The 21808-nt window shown below is 44.4% G+C and overlaps 3 protein-coding genes across 3 annotated transcripts in view; 1 reads left to right on the top strand and 2 right to left on the bottom strand.

Moving 5' to 3' along the window:
• The window catches only part of ecpas (Ecm29 proteasome adaptor and scaffold), a 22714-nt gene extending 22390 nt beyond the window's left edge, over nucleotides 1–324 (top strand). The window contains exon 48 of the mRNA XM_030788013.1: nucleotides 1–324. This exon is cut by the window's left edge and continues 441 nt beyond it. The gene's annotated coding sequence lies outside the window, so the exon portion shown is untranslated.
• Nucleotides 325–953: 629 nt separating this feature from the next.
• Nucleotides 954–12526, bottom strand: smc2 (structural maintenance of chromosomes 2). The gene is made up of 24 exons (XM_030788230.1): nucleotides 12359–12526; nucleotides 11908–12057; nucleotides 11488–11610; nucleotides 11307–11345; nucleotides 11021–11131; nucleotides 10809–10853; nucleotides 10247–10480; nucleotides 9657–9806; nucleotides 8966–9199; nucleotides 8329–8488; nucleotides 7377–7494; nucleotides 6417–6555; nucleotides 5991–6110; nucleotides 5452–5656; nucleotides 4913–5048; nucleotides 4518–4642; nucleotides 3828–4021; nucleotides 3566–3709; nucleotides 3134–3328; nucleotides 2744–2944; nucleotides 2388–2504; nucleotides 1904–2064; nucleotides 1601–1748; nucleotides 954–1142 (listed from the first exon to the last, which is right to left on the bottom strand). The coding sequence occupies exons 1-24, from the start codon at nucleotides 12524–12526 to the stop codon at nucleotides 954–956; spliced, it is 3606 nt and encodes a 1201-aa protein (XP_030644090.1).
• A 2773-nt stretch (nucleotides 12527–15299) lies between these two features.
• Nucleotides 15300–16660, bottom strand: exoc1l (exocyst complex component 1 like). Its single transcript, XM_030788369.1, has 3 exons — nucleotides 16540–16660; nucleotides 16127–16290; nucleotides 15300–15563 (listed from the first exon to the last, which is right to left on the bottom strand). Exons 1-3 carry the CDS (start codon nucleotides 16658–16660, stop codon nucleotides 15300–15302), a joined length of 549 nt encoding a protein of 182 aa, XP_030644229.1.
• Nucleotides 16661–21808: the final 5148 nt, after the last annotated feature.

The raw sequence follows: 21808 nt of genomic DNA, 5'->3' as shown, positions 1-21808 counted from the left end.
CCAAGTTCGAAATTATCTATGGATGTGCGTTCACGAATTTCACAGAACGCCGTGGAGATTGTGACTTCTCTCCCGATAGACGTTGTCTAGTGTTAAATAACATTTCTGATTGGGCGTCTAGATTGAGGCGGAGACTCACTGTATGTATATAGCCAATGGGGAGCTTGGCTCAGTTGATTGGCTGATACTTGCCATATTTAAACACTGAACTTTGCCCTGATTGGGTAGACAGACTACTGCAGGCTTGCTAATAGAAGATGTTGACATAAGGGCCAATAAAAGAGGGGTTAGGTGAGTTTATTTAAGGGAATAAGTGTTGAATGACCCCCCCCCCCTCGTCCCCCTCCCTCTTCCAGTTCCTCTTGCTGTGCTTGCATGATCCAAGGTGTGTAAAAAAAAAAAAAACAAAACAAAAAAAACCCTCTATTTTCAGAAAGTGTGTGTTCCAGAATCGATGTGTTTAATAAAGGAGGTGTGTTCTCTCGGGTCGGATTTCACCCTTAATGAATTCTGCCTTCTAATCCCTAAAATAAAATTGAAAAAAAAAAAAACTTTCGTTGGAAGAACAAAAAAACCTTGTCTTGTTTGTTTGTCTGTCCTTGAGGTAATTACAGCCAGTATGGCTGAATTCTTCTTGTATCAACACCACTCACCAAAAAAAAACCAAAACAGATACCCAAAGACGGAACCTCAAATACAAATACACTTTTATTCAGTTCAAGATTTAAAAACATTCCTGATAAAATACAGTTATGGCAGAGAGCATGAATATGTCATTCATAAACATGCTTCTGCAAGTTAACTAAAGAGGTAAATATATTGAAGCTATTTTGATGAAAAAGCATCTTTGTGTGAGAAAACACGAAAAGTATGGAAGACAACAGATAGAAAATATAGACAACATTACAGAAATGACACACACATATAAAAACAGCATACAGACAAAAGTATTTTTAGTTGACCAGTATCTGTCGCTGGCGTTTGTCTTTAGTCTTGGCTTTCTCCTGCGCGCGCTGTGCCAACACTTTCCCTTCCTGACTCTGAGCCGTGCGGGTTACCGCGGAGATGCCGTCAACAAACTTGGTCTTGAAGAGCACGTTGGCGTTGGTGAACATTCCGTCTTTCAGAGACACCACCACGAACTGAAAAGCGGAAAAACAGAAAATGACGCTCGTTAGTTTTTCAGCGGTTTTAAGAATAAACGACAGTTGTCAGTCTGTGCGGTGTACATGCATGCCTCTCCCGGGGCTGAATAATCCACATCAGGAGGGCCACTGTGTAAACTGAATTTTTCCAGTCCAACCCCTACACACCTGATCTAGCCAATCAGTGCGCAGTGGAGCCCCAGTCTGTTATATCTGGGTTTGCTGGTCTTAGACTGGATCAAAATCCTGTAGGAATGCAGCCCTCCAGAGAGAAGACTGACGAGACACTAACAGAGCGCGTGTGTAGCTTTTTCCCTGCGTTCTCCAAAGGCCCTGACGCAAAACTTCACCACGCATACTGACCACTACACAACAGTTAAATGTGAGTATGTTTGCCCTGGGGGGGGGGGGGGGGGGGGTGTTTCTGAAGCCCCTGGTTTGTGCGCAGTGGTTACCTGTGAGTGTGTGAAGTGTGTACGCAGCATCTGGCCGATGTTCTGCGTGTGAGAGAGGTCCAACGCAGCATCCACCTCGTCCAGGATGTAGATGGGCGCCGGTTTAAACAGCAGCATGGCCAGAATGAGCGACAGCGCCACCAAAGACCTAAACACACACACAGACACGCACATACACAGACGCGCAAACACACATACACACACACAGACTTAGTAACTACTCTATGATATCAGTCAAATAACTCTCTGCTATAGTTAAGTTTGAACTGCTTCAAATGCGTGCGGGCACATTCCAACCCTGACCTTTGCCCTCCGCTGAGCTCGGTGAGGTTCTCTTTCCAGGTGTTGCCGAGGGCGACCTTGAACTCCAGGCCGTCCAGCACGCCACACCCCTCGGGCGGAGCCAGACGAGCGTCGGCGCCCGGCAAGAGGGTGGAGAAGATGGAGCCGAAGTCTTTATTCACCTACAATACACACCACACACACACACACACAAACACACAAACACAGCAAAGCTTCAGCAGAGACCAAACCAGTGCTTCTAAACCCTCAGTTCTGAGATTACCAGTGGCCTACAGTAACACACTTGGCATTTTAATGACATGTTGAACATACTGTGCGTAGGGCTATAGAGTAGCTTAGCGTGAATAGCTACAGTGTGTTGTTCTCAAGGGACAAAAGGGCTTCGGAAAACTACTGTCTGACAGTCGCTGCTGTTTTGAACTGCGTGTGATCCGTCAGGACCAGGACAGAGGCCGGACCCGGTTCTGATCCGGGGCTACAGTACCTTCTGCCAGGCAACATTCAGAGCCTCGTTCTTCTTCTGGTCCAACTCGGCTATGGTCTCCAGAATCTTGGCTTTATCGTTCTCAACGATTCTCTTCTTCTTCTTCAAGTCATTATACTGAGAGAGAGACAGATATATAGAGAGAGAGAGAGAGAGAGAGAGGCCATTAAGTATGAGAACAGAGGTCAGTTTAATACATATTTAATGTCCCTGAAGGACGATTATCTATGACAGTGAAAAGGACAAACTGGTCCATAGACTTGATGGTCAATTAAAAAAAAAAAAAAAAGGGGTAGTACATTTAAAGATTAAACCGACGTGCGTCGAGGCGACGCGAACAAGGTTTGAGCGCGTACCCTCTCCTCAGCCTCACTCAGCATGTTCATGGCCCTGCGGTTCACGTTCCTCTCCAGCTTCTCCCTGGTCTCCTCCAGTCTCTTCAGACGCTGCCCAGCCTCTTTGGGGCTGTTGGCCTGGAAGTCGTACGCCGTGTTGGGCTGACCGAACAGGTGTCTCTCCTGAGCGATCCAGTCGTTTTCCGCCAGCATCCGAGCCACCTACACGCACCACACACGCGACACACACACACACACACACACACACACGCGTGTTAATTTTCTCCTGCTCTTGGTATGTATGATGTCTTACGTGCAGATGGGTATGTACTCAGTCATGTCAAGCTGGATAGATGGAAAAGATTTCTCTCTCTCACACACACACACACTCACTCACACACACACACTGACCCTGGCAGCAGCGTCTGCGCTGTCTTTCTTGTGTTTGCTGATGTTGTGTTCCAGCTCTTTGATTTTCAGCTGCGCGTCATTGTTCTGTTCTCTCAGACGGTTGGCTTCACCACTCTTCCCTTTAATCTCTCTCTCCTGACCCAGGATCACCTCCTTCTGTTTGCACAGCTCCTCCTGGGCCTGACGCACAGCCTCCTACACACACACACACACACACACACACACAGAGTTAAAAAGTGTTCAGTCTTCTTAAACCAACAGGTGTATCGTTAATTGAACTAGTCACAGAGGAGCACAAAATCTTACACACACACACCACAGTCCCATCATCTCCATTCATAATTATTTAAATACAAACCTCTCACTCTTCATTGGAGGACTCTTGTGAGTCGATTGGTTAAAAGCCAACGTGTCTTGTGTTCCCATTCATACCTTATTGGCTGAGACTTCGGTTGCCATGGCGTCAATCTGTTCCTGAATGGCCGCTATGGCCTCGTCCACAGCCTGAATCTGCTGCTCATACCCAGCCTGCTCCCTCTTCAGCTCCTCTAACTCCAAACCGACAGCAGACGCCTCCTGACGAGGGAGAGACAGGGAGGCTTCAATACAACACAACTGAACGACATACTTGCTGTGGTGAGGGCTGTTTTGTCTAGGAAACACACACACACACACAGACACACACAGAGAGTACCTGCTGTCTCTCTTTGAGTTTCTTGTGGTAGGCGTCGGCCTTGCTCTTGGCCTGGTTGAGTCTCTGCTGAGCCGCTTTCAGCTCTTTCTCTCTCTCGGCCTCTGCGTTCTTCATCTTATTCTCCAGGACCTTAAACTTCTCCTCCGCCTTTTTCTGCACCTCCTTAGTCTTCTTCAACGTCTCCTCGCTTTCCTCTGTCGCAACACGCGCACACACAACCACACACACAGTCAATACCACTTCAATAATAAACCACTGGAGATTGCTTGAATGTAGTTTTATAGATGTCAATGTGTACTTGGTGGGTGTGTGTGTATGTGTGACCTTCTGATTTGTGTAGTTGTAGAGTTGTGTGACGGTGTTGTGTGTGTGAGTGTGTGATTTGTGTAGTTGTAGAGTTGTGTAACGGTGTTGTGTGTGTGATTTGTGTAGTTGTAGAGTTGTGTAACGGTGTTGTGTGTGTGTGTGTGTGTGTGTGTGTGTGTGTGTGATTTGTGTAGCTGTAGAGTTGTGTGACAGTGTTGTGTGTGTGAGTGTGTGATTTGTGTAGCTGTAGAGTTGTGTAACGGTGTTGTGTTGTGTGTGTTGTGTGTGTGTGATTTGTGTAGTTGTAGAGTTGTGTGACGGTGTTGTGTGTGTGTGTGATTTGTGTAGCTGTAGAGTTGTGTGACGGTGTTGTGTTGTTGTTACCGATGGTTTTGCGGAGCGTCTCCAGCTCCTCCTGCTGTTTGTGGAAGGAGCTCTGTTGGAGTTTGGCCTCCAGTAACTGGGCCTCCTCAGTCTTCAGGTCCAACTGCTGCTTCAGCTCACGGTACCTACAGGACAAGAGGAAAAAAAAAGTTATCCCTCCATCTCTCTCACTCCCTCTCTCAGAGAACTGTGAGTACACACTAAAAATGACATGATGTGTGTGTGTGTCTCTCTCTTCCCCAAAGTTTTGTTCAGCTATGGAAGGACGTCTCTCTATATCACACCCTTTTTAAAGATGTTTGGTTAAGTACAGATGCTCGGTGTATTGAGTCAGGTATAGGCGGTAAGGGCGCTTGCTCGGCTATAGGAGTACGGTTACCGGGCCGACGACTCACTTTTCAGCTGTTCCCTTCAGGCCGCGGAGCTCGGTCTCCACGGCAACAAGCTCCGCCTCTTTCGTGCGCAGACTGTCCTGTACGTCCTTCACCTCGGCCAGTTTGGACAACACCGAGGCAGTCTGGGGACGGGCACCTGCGCATGCGCACACACACACACACACACACACACACACACACACACGTACACACACACACACACACACACACACACACACACACACACGTACACACACGTACACACACACACACGTACACACACGTACACACACACACACGTACACACACGTACACACACACACACGTACACACACACACGTACACACACACACGTACACACACACACGTACACACACACACACACACACACACACAGAGGATAAATAAATAAATAAATAAATAAATAAATAAAAGCTTGGATGGAAATGACATGCCAGTCCTACACGCAGCATCTAAACCAGTGCAATGTCTTAGTGAGTGGATAAAATGTTCCTCTTACTCTCATATACAGTTAAATACACACACACACACACACACACCTCCAGTCAGCGTTCCCTGGGGGTCGAACACGTCTCCTCCGAGCGTGACCGTTTTGGTGGAGACGCGTTTGTCGAAAGCGACTTTCTTGGCGTTGTCCAGAGTGTCACAGACCAGCGTGGTACCAAACACGTACTCCATAGCTTTCCTGAGTTCTGACTCGTACCCCACCAGAGACAGGGCCACATTCACGTTATCCGCCCCCACCTGGAAACAAACAAACAAATAAATAAATAAAAAAGTTTCCACAATAGTCACACACACCTCCTAGCCATATGTCATATACATTTGATTAAGCCTCTTCTTAAACATGCATTCAAGATGAAATGACATAAACATAAACAAATAAACCTGTCTAATATGCTCATTAAGACTATTTTATGGTGCCAAAAACTCTTAACGGTTTTTCAAAGTAAGACTTGTCTTCAGCTGAATGTATGTCCTCTGTTTAAGTCGTGGTTCAAAGTCTCCCATGTCTTGTGTAAGCTATTTGGGGCATGTTTATTGTGTTGTTTTTGTTTATTGTGTTGTTTTTGTTTACCAGGTCTTTGGCGGCGTGGATCACGTTGTCGTTGAGGGTGCGGGAGGAGATCTTGTTCAGGGGGATGATGGTGTACCTACGCTTCAGCTCTCCCTTTTCCAGAATCTTCTTTCCCGTCACCTTTAGAAAAGACAGAGCTGTTCTCAATTCGTTCAAAAACGAACGCGCCACACCCTCACCCACGCAAAACTCTGCGTATACCTCACTGTGAAGTCTGAACTGAGCTTTAATAAACCTGATTAAGGCTGTCAAATGCACGACGTAAGACATTCATAAACCCAGCATGAACACTGCATAAGGTTGGAATAAGGACCGCTTTAGACTATGATATGCATGGTGGAGGTGTTCACACACGGTCAGATCAGCGATGTAAAACAGGCTCTTTCCGTTCGCGTGACGTTCACCATAACCGTTCGGAGAATTTACCTCGTTGTCAACAACAATGTTGTAAAGTCGACCTCCGGCCACGACCTCCAGGGCGGTGGCGTGGGACACGTCGGTGACGGCGAAGAGGTTAGCGACCAGACCTTTGACCTTACTGCGATCCCAGTTACGTTCCGGATCTCTGAGAGAGAGAGAGAGAGAGAGAGCAAGAGAGAGAGCGAGAGAGTGCGAGAGAGAGAGAGAGAGAGAGAGAGAGCGAGAGAGCGAGAGAGCGAGAAAGCGAGAAAGCGAGAGAGAGAGAGAGAGAGAGAGAGAGCGAGAGAGTGCGAGAGAGAGAGAGAGAGAGAGAGAGAGAGAGAGCGAGAGAGAGAGAGAGAGAGCGAGAGAGTGCGAGAGAGAGAGAGAGAGAGAGAGAGAGAGCGAGAGAGAGAGAGAGAGAGAGCGAGAGAGCGAGAGAGAGAGAGAGCGAGAGAGCGAGAGAGAGAGAGAGAGAGAGCGAGCGAGAAAGCGAGAGAGAGAGAGCGAGAGAGAGAGAGCGAGAGAGCGCGAGAGAGCGCGAGAGAGAGAGAGAGAGAGAGAGAGAGGGAGAGAGAGAGAGAGAGAGAGAGAGAGAGGGAGGGAGAGAGAGAGAGAGACAGAGAGAGAGAGAGAGAGAGAGAGGGAGAGAGAGAGAGAGAGAGAGAGACAGAGAGAGAGAGAGGGAGAGAGAGAGAGAGAGAGAGAGAGCGAGAAAGCGAGAGAGAGAGAGCGAGAGAGCGAGAGAGCGCGAGAGAGAGAGAGAGAGAGAGAGAGAGAGAGAGAGAGAGAGAGAGAGAGAGAGAGAGAGAGAGAGGGTATTATTTATCTTAACTTTGACATCATATCGGGGAGGTCCTACCGGCACCAGAGATGTGTGATGGAAAATACATCTATATACATTTACCTCTCACTCTGTCGGTCTTACACACACACACACACACACACACACACACACACACACACCTTCGTTTGCTCTTTGCTTACGTGTATTCGAAGCGGAGGTTGGGGAAGCGTGCCATGAGGGATTCGTGTGTCTCTCTGAGCTGGGTCACCTCTCGAGACAGGCGTCTCTTCTGCTCCAGCAGGCTCTCCTCTCGTCCGTCTACACACACACACACACACACACACACAGAGACACATACACACATACAGACACACATACACACACAGAGACACATACACACATACAGACACACATACACACACAGAGACACATACACACACACACAGAGACACATACACACACACACAAAAACACACACACACACAGACACACATACACACACAGACACAAAAACACACACACACACAGACACACATACACACACAGACACACATACACACACACACAAAAACACATACACACACAGACACACATACACACACACACAAAAACACATACACACACACACGCAAACACACACACAAAAACACATACACACACACACGCAAACACACACACAAAAACACATACACACACACACGCAAACACACACACAAAAACACACACACACACACACACACACACACAAAAACACACACACACACACACACACACACAACACACACACACACACACACAAACAACACACACACACACACACACACACACACAAACAACACACACACACAACACACACACACACACACACAAACAACACACACACACACAAACAACACACACACACACAAACAACACACACACACAAACAACACACACACACACACACACACACACACACACACACACAGAGAGACACACAGAGAGACACACAGAGAGACACACAGAGAGACACACACACACACACACACACACACACACACACACCACTTATTACCTCAGACACATCATCGATCCTTGTTAACTGTATAATGTATACTTTGCAGTGATCAGGTCGTAGATAAACAGTTGGAGGCCTGGTTAAGCTGGTCAGACCTTCGTAGTTGAGTTTCTGGAGCTCAGCCTGGAGTTTGTCTCTAGATTTCTTCACAGCCTCAAAAGCATCCTGATCTTTCTTATAGCCGCTGTCCATCTTCTTCACCTGGGTCTGTTTGTTCTTCAGCTCCTGCTGGGCATGCTTCAGCTTCATCTGAGCCTGAGAGAGAGAGAGAGAGAGGGAGAGAGAGAGAGAGAGAGAGAGAGAGAGAGAGAGAGAGAGAGAGAGAGAGAGAGAGAGAGAGAGAGAGAGAGAGAATGTTAGAGAATATTGCTTGTTTTGCCTCTGCTAACTCTGTGACTCAGTATTAGCAGTTGCTCATAGCAATGACTGTTATATCTTATATGTTCTGCTTAGGTCCATGTACTCATTCATATTGTAGTACTTTTGAATGGTAATAAAACCTTTAGAGAGAGAGAGAGAGAGGGAAATAGGCAGGTTTACAGAGACAGAAAATCTAGGCTTACAGCTAGTGTTCTTTCTCTGTAAGGACACCGAAAACTACCTTCACATCACTGACATGAAAGAGAGCGATTCTTGATTAGTCCTGTTCTGAGTTCAGCCCAAAAACTCAGCCTGGCGACAGTTTGCGCCTTTGTTGAGGAAAAGGCCAAAAAAAAAAAGGTTAAAGGTCACCTGTTTGGCCTCGGTGTCCGCTTTGCTCATGTCGTTTTTGCAGGCCATCATCTGCCCGGCGAGGGTGGCCTCCGCTCCGTCCTCATTGGCCGAGAGCCCGGCGGACACGGCGCGGAAGTGCTGCTGTGCCGCCTCCAGCTCCTCCGCGTCCTTCCGCCCCTCCTCCTGCACCGCCTGCAGACGCTCCGTCGCCTTGACGACCTCCGCTTCCTTCGACGCCAGCACCTTCTTATCCTTTGGACGGAAGGGCGACAGGGTCAAAAGAGTTGAGCGTAGGCTAATGACGGATGGAGAGTAGCAGAGATCTGAACCCATAATCCAATTCATCTGCTTCATCGTTCACAAGTAATGCGGAAAAATCAATTTGAACGGTGTTTGGGTGATGGCCGGATTTCAGATGTTTCAGTCATTCGGAAGGTACAAATTAGCCGTTAGCCAACTCTGGCGCCATTAATATAACTAGCAATATGTTGTGGACTGGGCGTCGTCCCCAAACAACAACAGAAAAACCATTCATGTTTATAAATCCTGTTTTTCTCAATAAAAATATATTTATGTATAAATAGCATGGACATAACTGTACATATTCACATATTTCACACGCGTTAAGTGGGCACGTCCATAAAGGCCTTACGAGTGGCTCACTGTGGAGCATTGTGAACGTGTAGGAGTGACTCTACCCAGGCCATACCTCCTCTTTGTTTTTGACCAGCTCTTTTCTTTTTTTGGTCTCGTCTTTCAGGTTCTGCTTCTTCAGGTCGAGGGCGCTTTGCGCTTTAGTGTCCACTCTCTGGGCTTCGGCCAGGGTCTCCTCTAGAGTCTTCAAAACTCCTCCCACTTCCTACAGAGAGGGAGAGAGAGAGAGAGGGAGAGAGAGAGAGAGAGAGAGAGAGAGAGAGAGAGTGAGAGAGAGAGAGAGAGAGAGAGAGAGAGAGAGAGAGAGAGAAACAGAGAAGAAAGAAAGATGTGAGTAATGACTGCTGCAGTTTTAAGTTGCAATGGTTCCTCCCAGATCACAGCAAATCTGTTTTGTATCAATATTCTTTGAAATGTTGTCCATAAATTCAGTTTGTTCAAAGAGATGGGTAGAGATCATTCCTACAGTATAATAACCCTTTGTTTAAAAAAACAAAAAAAAACAAACAAAAAAAAAACAGTGCTTATCCCACTGTGTTCCTAGTTTTACCTCTCTGATACGTTTGCCGTCTAGGATAGTTAGCCAAACAGAGCGACTGAGTAGAGAACAGTGTGTAACTATGGTAACCAAGGCGAGGTGCGTACCTTGTCTCTCCTGCGTTCCAGCTCCTGGATCTCTTTACTGAGCTCCTGGACTTTGGCCTCGTTCTGCCGCATGTTTTCCTGCAGCTTGGTGATGGAGTCCTGCATCACCTGCAGGTCGTCGGCTGACTTGACCTTGGTCTCCTCAGCGCAGACAAACTGATAAGCCACGTAGAGCCTGCTCAAATGTTCAATCTCCCGCATCAGCTTCTGGTACTCCAGGTACGAGGAACGCTCCTACATACACACACACACACACACACACACACACACACACACACACACAAACAAAGAAAAAAACAAAAGCATGACAGCATTAAACAGGACTTACTTTTTATTTCATCTCTGTGATTTTACTGGACGACCTCACTGTTCTCTATTACACATTTCCTTGATTTTAACCCTATTTTTTTTTATAGTCCCCCCTTTACAGCCCATGTTTTGCTTGAAACATTTCCCTGACAACGATCAAGTTCCTCAGACCAATAAAACCATTTCATTTGATTATGCTAATTTGGTCAGTCATATCTCTAATGATTGGCTGATGTGTTTGTACACCACTCACCTCCTTTAGCTTCTCCATGGCAGGAGATATCTCCTCCTCCAATATCTACACACACACACACACACACACACACACACACACACACAGACAAGACATTAGTCAGTGTAACACAACATACAAAGCCTAACGCTACTGGCTGAGGTAAACAATATGACAAAGACGTGAATTTAGTGCTTCTGTGAGCTGAAGCATTAGCTTTTTTCACATCGTACCGTCTGTATCTCTTTCAGTTTTGCCTCTTTCTTTTCGATGGTTTTCTGAGCGCTGATTTTCTTACACTCGTACATTCTGGTGCCTGCGGCCTCCTCGATCATGGCTAGGATCTGAACGACATAAACGAACAAGAGCGGTTCACTCTCAAACACACATCTCTTCTGTTACTTCAACAGCACTAAAGTCACTGTCAAAAGTACCGTAAAAATACACTCTGAGATAGACAGAACCGTACTTTTTTTTGACAAGTCATTTGGTAAGTTGTTACAAAGTCATAATACACACCTCAGGTGGTTTCATGTTCAAAACCTTTGTAATTCTCCCCTGGGAAGAAAATAAAGGAAAGAAAGAGAGAAAGTACTGTTTGATATGTTGTCTTTTTTTCTCAAAACAAACAAACATCATTGTGTAACTTAAGTACCATTACACCACATGACTATTTCGGTGAAACTGTCTTGAGGCTCACCTGCATGATGAGGAAATGGGGGTTGTTCACATTCAGACCCACGGAGCAGAACAGGTCCTGAACCCGCGTGTTATTGGCGTTCACGCCGTTAATTAGGTATTTGTTCCTGCCTCCGATAACCACCTACATCAATCACATCGATTAGTCACACAACAGCTAAATGGAAAAAAAAAGGTCGCGACAGGGTGTAAAATTTGGTGATGTCAGTGGACCAACAGCCCAATTATTTCAGTTAAATATAAATTTACCACTACACGCGAGTCTAGCAATTAAATAAAAGAAGTTAACTGACGAACGGATCCATTTTTGTGTATAGATGTGCATGGACATCAGTGTGCACTGACTTGTTTATGCATTCACAGCTGGAAAGTAAACGAAGAAACGGACACAGTCTCACAAATGGTAAATAATGGGACATACCTGTCTAGTGACAGTAATCTCATCGTGCGTCTCAAATCCAAGCGGGCTCTGTTTCTTGTTAGAATTATCGAAGGTGATTGACACGGTTGCCTTAGTGACACCAGCAAGTCCATTTTTATAGACCAAATCTTGAAGATTAGTGGCTCGCACCTTATTTGAAGAAAACAAGCATGTTAAACGAAACGGTGGCTTATGAGACGTGAATACGATCCCTAGTGGAAAGGAGCACATTACATAAACAACGGGATGGACAGAAATTACAGAACAGACAAAGAAAAATTCAGAATAAGGCTACGAAGAAGCACACGGACTTTTGACAACCACGTAGTTAGCTAACCAGTATAAGGACAGAGACAGCTAGCAGGCTACGCTAAACATGACAACACTTAGGATCAAGTACAAAGGTAAACAAGTCTCACACAAACTCCGACGAACAGAGTTCCGAACTTACTTGTGACAGATTCGAGATTCCAAGAAGAAAGCAAATCGAATCAAGAATGTTTGACTTTCCGCTACCATTCAATCCAGTGATGGCGTTGAACAACGGGTCAAATCCGTTGATTTCAGTTCTTTCGGCGTACGATTTGAAACCCTCTAAAACGATTGACTTGATGTACATTTTTACAGACTAGCTTCCTAACTGAAACTTCGCAAATAAAGATCAGTCCACAAACAGACTATTCTGACCATAAAACGATCGTTATATGTTTTCCTCTAAAACCCCACACACGATGCTGTTTTCAAACACACACCACCAAGCCTTCCCCAGCTATTCGAACTTGAAATTTGGCGCCAGGGAAAGCAATCGCTTCCCTGTTCGTTAACTGAGTTCCCCTGGTTGTGGATTATCAAAACCCAGAACACGCTGAAAGAAAGAGAAAAAAATTGTCACTCTTGACTTAGGTGTAATGTATAAACTCGTGTACGAACAATTTATAATGTTTTCATTCCTGTATAAATTGGGCACGTAATTTGAATCAGGCAGTGTTTTGCCTCCCCTGAAGGACCAGAAGATTTCAATTTTGTGACGTCAGCGACACTTTATTCCAGCAGCAAAATGAGCAAGGGGCTTTACCCCGCCTCTTTTGGGACTGCACTTACAGTCAAATATTTTGGAATGATTTGAAAAACTGACAAAAGAACATAACCTCTTTTTTTTTTTCACAGGAGCATATTTTTTTGCGGAATTCCTAAACATGAAGTTTTGGAAAACAATGCATTGTATGTCATTAATCTCACTTTATTTCCAAGCAAGCATCATTTACGTACTACTAGATTTTCAGGACAAAAAACCCTTCCTTTCCTGTATTTAAAGCGATATTTTGTCAGCATTTAGAAACGCTTAAAAACTTGCACTAATCCCAAAGCTGTTAAAACACACGCAGCCGGTGCCTCATTGTCTTTGTTCTCTCTATAAGTATTTTATTTGTACCTCCCAGAGCATATCTGTGCTTGTTACATGAATGCTGCTGTTTGTCATGTTTTTGTTTATACGGTTTTGATATTTTGCATTAAAAATGAGCCAGGAGTTTACAGTGCTTAAACATGCAGGCAAATGTATGGAAATGCTGATTTTAAAAGGCAATATTATGCCATGGTATGATACAGGCTAAACTGCAGAACAATAGGTTTACAGACTGCCAAAGCAACAAATATTTGAGATTTATTCAGATTTAAAGTATAGTTTATCACACCACAACACATTTGAACAAAGTGAAAAGAAAACACAGTAACACGCAGTGCTTTCACGACAAACCCAAATGCATTCCCCGTTTCATGTAACACAATTAACACACACATACAGAATATACATTTAATTTTTACTCTTAACTTTAATCCATATGACACTGACAACAACAGTTACACAATATTAGACAAATAATTGCAGATGAGTTTACATTGTAGACAGACAAGATTATGATTACCACCCGAACACCTGAGTTAGTCATTTATTTATTTATTTATTTTTACGCCATCCTGCAAATACAAAATAGCAGATGCAAACTTTTAGAGACTAATTATTGGCGCGCGCAGTACCGACCAAGGCACAATAAAATAAATGTGTTAAAGTTTATTACATTCTCAAATGGCCTTTTTTGATACCCTGATTGTGTTTTTCAGGCTGACTTATAAAGCTATCCCTGACCAGGCGTGACAGAGGACAGGATGAGCCCTTGCACTCTATGATTTATAAGTGATGTTGGAAGTAACTTATTGTAAGTCCACTTCTTTCGGTGGTAACGAGTTATGTAACTAATTACCTTTTCGAATTCAAATTAAACACCGCAATTAAAACGACTGACATTTAAATGGTCTCGTTATTCGTTACTTTTGACCTGCGTGAAAATATTAATGGACAACTACAGACCACAGAGGACAAACGCAGCCCATTCCCCCAGTTTCCTGTTTATTATCTAACGTCTCTCGAGTCCCGACCTTAAGGTGGCGAAATGAATGAGTTAATAAATCAATCAACATTAGCCCACACAATGGCTGGGCAATGTGAGCTTGCTGTCCTAGAAATATGGACATTATTTTTTCCCTCCTCGAGATGAACAAAAATGTACTGGTGAGTTGCAGGCTATATGCAGGTGTGAGAACATCCACATCAAAGAATAGTAATTGTAATCTTCTGAAGCACCTGGTAAAACAACACGCTTCTACAAAGCTAATCGTGAAAGACCTCAGTGCTAGCGCAGCACTAAAATAATATAGCTATGTATGCATTAATAAGAGAATTGATGGAAACATTTAGAAGTAATGCAAAAATTTTTTTCCTTAGTAACTAATTATCTTTATATGCAGTAATTGGTAAAGTAATTCAATTACTTCTGAAAGACGTAACTAGTAACTGTAACTCATTACTAATTTTCAGTAACCTGCACAACACTGCTTTTAAGTTTTAAGACGTTTGATAAGTAGAGTTTATGACATATTCCTCTGGTTATGTATGTCCACCAAAAGCAGAGTAGCTGAGCTTAACACCAATGACATGCACCGCTGCTTGACTACAATTCCCAGACACAGCCCACAGACAAAAAAAAAAAAAAGAGGAAGCACCTTTGCTGTGACCTCACTGTGGGGTTTTTCTCAGTGTTTGGTAACTGTTAGGTAGTCAAATTTCACACACGCTTGAGTATTAGATTGCTGTATACCAACATTTATGACATAAGCTGCCTGCCATTTCACAATAATAACTCCTCAGGATTCACATGAGCCCAAAGCTAGTGGCAAGCACCACCCCATCAACCCATCAATCTAGAACTAAAATCACATAAAGTGGAACTGTTTATGTCTATCTTTCCTAACATTCCATCCAGTTGACAACTTCAAAAAAAAAAAAAATTCCGCTAACACATTCATTTATGAGGAGCCCTCTAGCTATTTTATATCTAGAGTGGCACCGGACACAAAGACAAACAGACCAGGCTGATGGCGTAGAAGCATATCTGCATTAGAACCATGCAGTCCCCTCTGTTGGAGTGGATGGATGCCGGATTGATGTAGGTCCAATCAAAATTCCGCAAGGTGAGATCGGCGTGGCCCACTTGTTTGCTTAGGGCAACGAGCGTGCGAGCCACGGAGTACTTGGCAGCGCAGGTCACCGCTCTCACTGGCCGAACTGAATCGAAATGCATCAAGAAGCAGGGGTCGTCCTATCAGAAAAAGAGAAATTTGCGGTAAAATGCACCGGAAAAACACCTCGAGTCCAGTCGCGTTTTGAGAGATGCAAAAGAATGCATCAGATAATCTCGTAATCTGGAGGGAAGCAACCTGCAGAAACCTTTTATTCAGTAGCGTGCTCATATTTCAACAAAGCGTCACAATAAACAATTGCTATTCTGCCAATGAGGATTACATTTTATGAAAACCAAATGATCCACTATAGCATCTTAATTATTCTCAGAGAGCTGTCTTTCAGTTGCAGGAATAATCGTATATCCCTGTATGTTTGTATTCACTGCACACAGTCGTATTAACATTAATATATAACCTTAATACACAACATGAGTATGAGAAAAAAATTACATGAATTATTAAAGGGTGTGACTCAATGTTGTGTTACATATGTGATGTAATATCAGCGAATAATTAAAATAAGACATCTGCTGAGGACTTTGTAAGTAAACTAGAATGGTTGAATGCATAGTTATTTAGAGCAATGCCTTATGAATATTAAAATGAACATCTTGTTCTAGAATGTTTTTAGGGTGCTCACCACATCAGGGTCTCGCCCATCCAAAAGATGGAGGTCCTGGAGTACCCAGACCTCAGTCCTTAAGTATGAGTCCTGTAGACCAATACGCTGAGGCTTTTTATTACCGGAACGTTCCAGTTTCTTACACTGCACCACTGATATCTGTACCTGTTTGCCCTTGGACACTGCATGCAAACACACACGCACACAAACACACACACACAGAATTTCACATGTTATTGATTTTCTTCAAGATCTGCACCCACCAGTAAGTCTTTTTGCATCTTAAAATTCTGTTCATAACAGACCAAAATTTCGATATGAGCAATATTTCACTTTTTTACTATGAGAGATATCAGTTAAAAAATCCTCAGAATGATTCCAATGATTGTGAACTGTATGATCTGTGTGTATGCGTGAGATTACAGACATACCTGACACACAGAGAAAATGTCTGCCTGGCTGTTGCTCCTCAATCTCTATAAACTCCTCCAGTTTCTCTCCCTGCGGCCTGAACAGCTGTTTCTGCATCTCCTCCTTCAACAGCGATGACATCGCCCGCCAAAATTCCCCAAAAGAGAGAGGGGTGGAAAGAGAGAGAGGGAAAGAGAGACACAGAAACAAGAGATAAAACAGTGAAAATCTGCAGGTGGTAGTTGCTCCAAGACTGATGTTGCATTAAACCCAAAACCTCTCTCTCTCTCTTTCTCTCTCTCTCCCTTTCTCTCTCTCCCTCTCTCTCTTATTCACACACACTCGTGCACACACACACACACACACACACACTGATCCATAATAAACTATTACACCCCATTCTGCTCTGCTAAAACAGACCCAAGGGAAAAGCAGCATGGACTATCAAACAATGTTTCACTTATAATTCGTCATTATCAAAGCCCTGATTATGTCTCAATAGAACAGCCAGCCATTGATTCTAAGCCATGTTGACCATTATAAAGTCAATTTCGTACAGATGCGAAATGCATAATTCATACATGGAAAGAAAAAAAAAAAATTATATATACATCATGACATGCACACCAAAGAAAAGTGCTTTCCTGTTTCTGTGCCTCTCGCTAAAATCATGCGCGCACACACACACACACACACACACACACACACACACACATACATTATCTTACACCCTTACACCTTTCTCAGTGTTTGGCAGGAGTGTTTGGTGATGCACTCTTATTAAATGCTGTATGTTAGCGGAAGAACTGCTTTCAGGCATTAGTCCCACTGCCCATGATCCCTTGGGAGAATGAGGTTAGAAGCATAGATAGGCTTCAAGTGGTGAAAACACTTATATTGTGACAAATTTGAAAAAACGTGTATATCAAACATGTGTATTCATATGTATTTGTGTATTTACTGAAACTTATTGAATTTCTTGGTTTATAACCGTATTGTATGTAGTATTTGTGATGGAGAAATTCAACTGCACTCAGCACTGATTATTTTTAACGAGGAGGGCACTGTCATAAATGACAATATAAAATCTAAAACGGAAGCACAGAAAATGATTCATTAATCCTTCCCTAACCATCAAGGCAGTTCTATTTTATTACAGCAAGCTTAAATTCTGGCTTTTAGTGTCCTGGTCTTACAGTGTCCTCGTTTTCATTAAGAGGTTTTCTTTGCATGACTCAGAAATTCCATATTTTGTGCGTATTGTGTGACGGCGTTCCTTTCTCTGCTGATGGAAAGTGATTGCAAGAGGGTAAATCCTTATTGGATTTGTCATCAGTGGGAAAGCATATTTTTCGAGCTGTGAGTGATTGCCGTTAAGTGGTGTTGGGTTTCCTGTGTGAATCCACTAGAGTGGTAGCGTGGATCTGAAATGGAAAGAGAGAATGATAGCAGACAGAATTTGATGGGGTCTCATGAATAACGAATTAACTCTTTTCCATTACGCTATCTCCGAATATGAAGTAAATCAGCCGGAGCCACTGAGCTCCAGGCGTCCGACCAGCGGCCATAAAAACTTTACTGACAGCGAATTAACCAAGTAACTTTATCACAGTGCATTTCAATGTATATAAAATGAGATTAGAATGGCAGCTAGCTTTGCTTTGTCCGTTGTTTTTGAATTTGTTAAGAAGGTATTAGGTATGCTGAGGCAGCATTCAGAGAGCCTGTAAACGTGGAGACGCAATGGAAACGGTTTTTTCCCCTAAAGATTTGCAAGCGCTGCGATGGACTGGCGACCTGCCCGGGGTGTTTCCCCGCCTTTCGCCCAATGCGCTGTGTCCATTGGACATGAAGAAACGAGTGAGGAAACGTACCGTAAGTAGAAAAGAATCAAAACTTGAAATCCACCCCCCCCCCCCCCCTACAAGAAAAGATTTCGTTTCACGAACTGTTCGAAAGAGTCGGTTTGCTAAAATTAATTGAACTGCCCACCACTACGTAATGTCAGGATGAGAATAAGGAAGTGTTTTGCGGGAAAACAAAAAGTTTCACAGGTTGCTCCATTTTGGGAGTTTCTTAAGAGATGTTAGCATCGTGTTTCCCAGGCTCAGCATCTATCTTCACATTGTTTTCCCTTTCCCTGAGCAGTCAGTCATGTAACGATAGCATTTTTCCTGAAGAAGACCAGGTATCACTATCTAAATGACTGTGAGTGTAAGATCAGGTCACTGAAGAGAGACCAGGGGGAAAGGGGGGGGGTCACTGAGGAGAGACCAGAGGGAAAGAGGAGGTCACGGAAGAGAGACCAGAGGGAAAGAGGAGGTCACTGAAGAGAGACCGGGGGGAAAGAGGAGGTCACTGAAGAGAGACCGGGGGGAAAGAGGAGGTCACTGAAGAGAGACCAGAGGGAAAGAGGAGGTCGCTGACGAGAGATGGGGGGGAAAGAGGAGGTCACGCAAGAGAGACCAGAGAGAAAGAGGAGGTCACTGAAGAGAGACCGGGGGGAAAGAGGAGGTCACGGAAGAGAGACCAGAGGGAAAGAGGAGGTCACTGAAGAGAGACCAGAGGGAAAGAGGAGGTCACTGAAGAGAGACCGGGGGGAAAGAGGAGGTCACTGAAGAGAGACCGGGGGGAAAGAGGAGGTCACTGAAGAGAGACCAGGGGGAAAGAGGAGGTCACTGAAGAGAGACCAGAGGGAAAGAGGAGGTCACTGAAGAGAGACCGGGGGGAAAGAGGAGGTCACTGAAGAGAGACCAGAGGGAAAGAGGAGGTCACTGAAGAGAGACCAGAGGGAAAGAGGAGGTCACTGAAGAGAGACCGGGGGGAAAGAGGAGGTCACTGAAGAGAGACCGGGGGGAAAGAGGAGGTCACTGAAGAGAGACCAGAGGGAAAGAGGAGGTCACTGAAGAGAGACCGGGGGGAAAGAGGAGGTCACTGAAGAGAGACCGGGGGGAAAGAGGAGGTCACTGAAGAGAGACCAGAGGGAAAGAGGAGGTCACGGAAGAGAGACCAGAGGGAAAGAGGAGGTCACTGAAGAGAGACCAGAGGGAAAGAGGAGGTCACTGAAGAGAGACCAGAGGGAAAGAGGAGGTCACTGAAGAGAGACCGGGGGAAAGAGGAGGTCACTGAAGAGAGACCGGGAGGAAAGAGGAGGTCACTGAAGAGAGACCAGAGGGAAAGAGGAGGTCACTGAAGAGAGACCAGAGGGAAAGAGGAGGTCGCTGACGAGAGACGGGGGGGAAAGAGGAGGTCACGGAAGAGAGACCGGGGGGAAAGAGGAGGTCACGGAAGAGAGACCAGAGGGAAAGAGGAGGTCACTGAAGAGAGACCAGGGGGAAAGAGGAGGTCACTGAAGAGAGACCGGGGGGAAAGAGGAGGTCACTGAAGAGAGACCGGGGGGAAAGAGGAGGTCACTGAAGAGAGACCGGGGGGAAAGAGGAGGTCACGGAAGAGAGACCAGAGGGAAAGAGGAGGTCACTGAAGAGAGACCGGGGGGAAAGAGGAGGTCACTGAAGAGAGACGAGAGGGAAAGGTTCCTGCACACACAGAAGGACCAGAGATCTGAAGTTCAAAGAAACCACATTGTTTTTAATTCACATTCAGAGTGTAAAACAGATCGTCATCCAAGAGTCTCAGACCATAGAAGAAATTTCAGACCATTAAAAGAAAAATAAAAAAAAATATCATACAGCCAGTGATGATATGTTATGATATGTTAAAACATACGTGGTGCATGATTAGTACATATTAAAAGTGCAACAATAATAATAATAACAACAATTGCACAGTGTACACATATGGAATAGAACTAGCATAAACTGCATGTCAGCACATGTTAACTGCTACATACAAACACAGTTACACGGCTATGGTGTGATGAGGGTGCATTAAGTTAAAGTACAAAATCAAACGTCAGGAGCCAAGAAAAATAATCATCATTAAATGCTGTCCCCACACAAAAGCATGAAGAGTCCAGTAATGACACAGTCTCTATGGTTCCTGTGATCACAGGCACTTAGAAGACATTTAGGTTCCAAATGATATTTCATCACATGTGAGGTCAGGCGAGTCCCTTCACACGTGTCGCTTAAAGACAGTGCACGCAGTGTCTTCACGTTTACAGCAGACGCACGCAATACCTCTGTTCATCACTGGGCGGCGCAACATTACCTGAGTGTTTTCAATTCTCCCATGACTCCGTGTCCTGCCAAACGTTCAGTAAGTCCACTCACATTCGGTAAAAAGGAACAGTTTACACATTCTATTTCAGTCGTAACCTTCCCCCACTACCGTTACCGTTTAACCCAGTAAAAACCCACTCAGACCAGTTCTCAGCTCTTTCTAAATGGACGAGACGTCAGCTGGTTTCCTGTAAAGGATCCTGATATTATTAGAGGAACAGAGATGTACACATGGGCTGAAGGGTCTTAGAGAAGTCTTGAGACGCTGGCTGTAATAGTTGAATCCTTAATATTCGTCTGAGAATACAAGAGCTCTCGGAAATATGAAACATGTGACCCGAGACACCACAAACACTTAATGCGCTGTTAAAGTGTTATAACCGTTCAAAATTGGACGCAAACGTTTGCCTTTGTTTGCTGATTTGAACACACCTCAGGACTTTCTGCTACAACCATAGTCCGGGCCAGGAAACCCACTTTCACTATTAGAAAAATAAGACACACACACACGAAAAAAAAATACATATAGGGCCCTCCTGAGTTAATTAAATTCATGTGTGAGTTGAAAAACTTAAAAAAAAACAAAAAAAAAAAAACAAAGCCATTTGTGGTAGTTCAAAGGAATTTATTAATGTGAATTCATGTTATGTATAGATATGTACTTCTGTAATGCGAATTTCTGTCACTCAGACGCCAGGTGCTGACAGCCAATGAGATTGCTTCATCTGTTTGGTTTTTTTTGGAGAAAGTTCGAGAGAGAGAGGAGAGGAGAACTGGAGAAGTTGGCGGGGAGTTAAGAGAGAAAAAGATGTGTGGAATGGGAAGAGTAGCGTAAAGACCGTGTAGGAACATTGAAACGTAATTTTCTTTAAGGCTCTTTTTTTTTTGGGACTGTATGTTCAGTAGGAACAACATACGAAAGCCCTGTTAAATTCGGAACCTCGCAGAGCTCGCTAACTCTACAGGTTAATTCTGTGCAGCACTGGATTGCGTTAGCTGGACTACTCACGAACTGTCGGAACGTGGCCATTCATCGCTCCAGAGGAACCTCGGCAAGCTTAGAATTTTCTCTTTCGGATTTCTACGGATGCAGTCCCAGTTGTCGTGA

Source organism: Chanos chanos, chromosome 11 (genome assembly GCF_902362185.1).
Source record: "Chanos chanos chromosome 11, fChaCha1.1, whole genome shotgun sequence".
NCBI classification, from domain to species: Eukaryota; Metazoa; Chordata; class Actinopteri; order Gonorynchiformes; family Chanidae; genus Chanos; species Chanos chanos.
The sequence above is the reverse complement of the archived record's forward strand: the minus strand, read 5'-3'. Positions and strand labels throughout refer to the sequence as shown.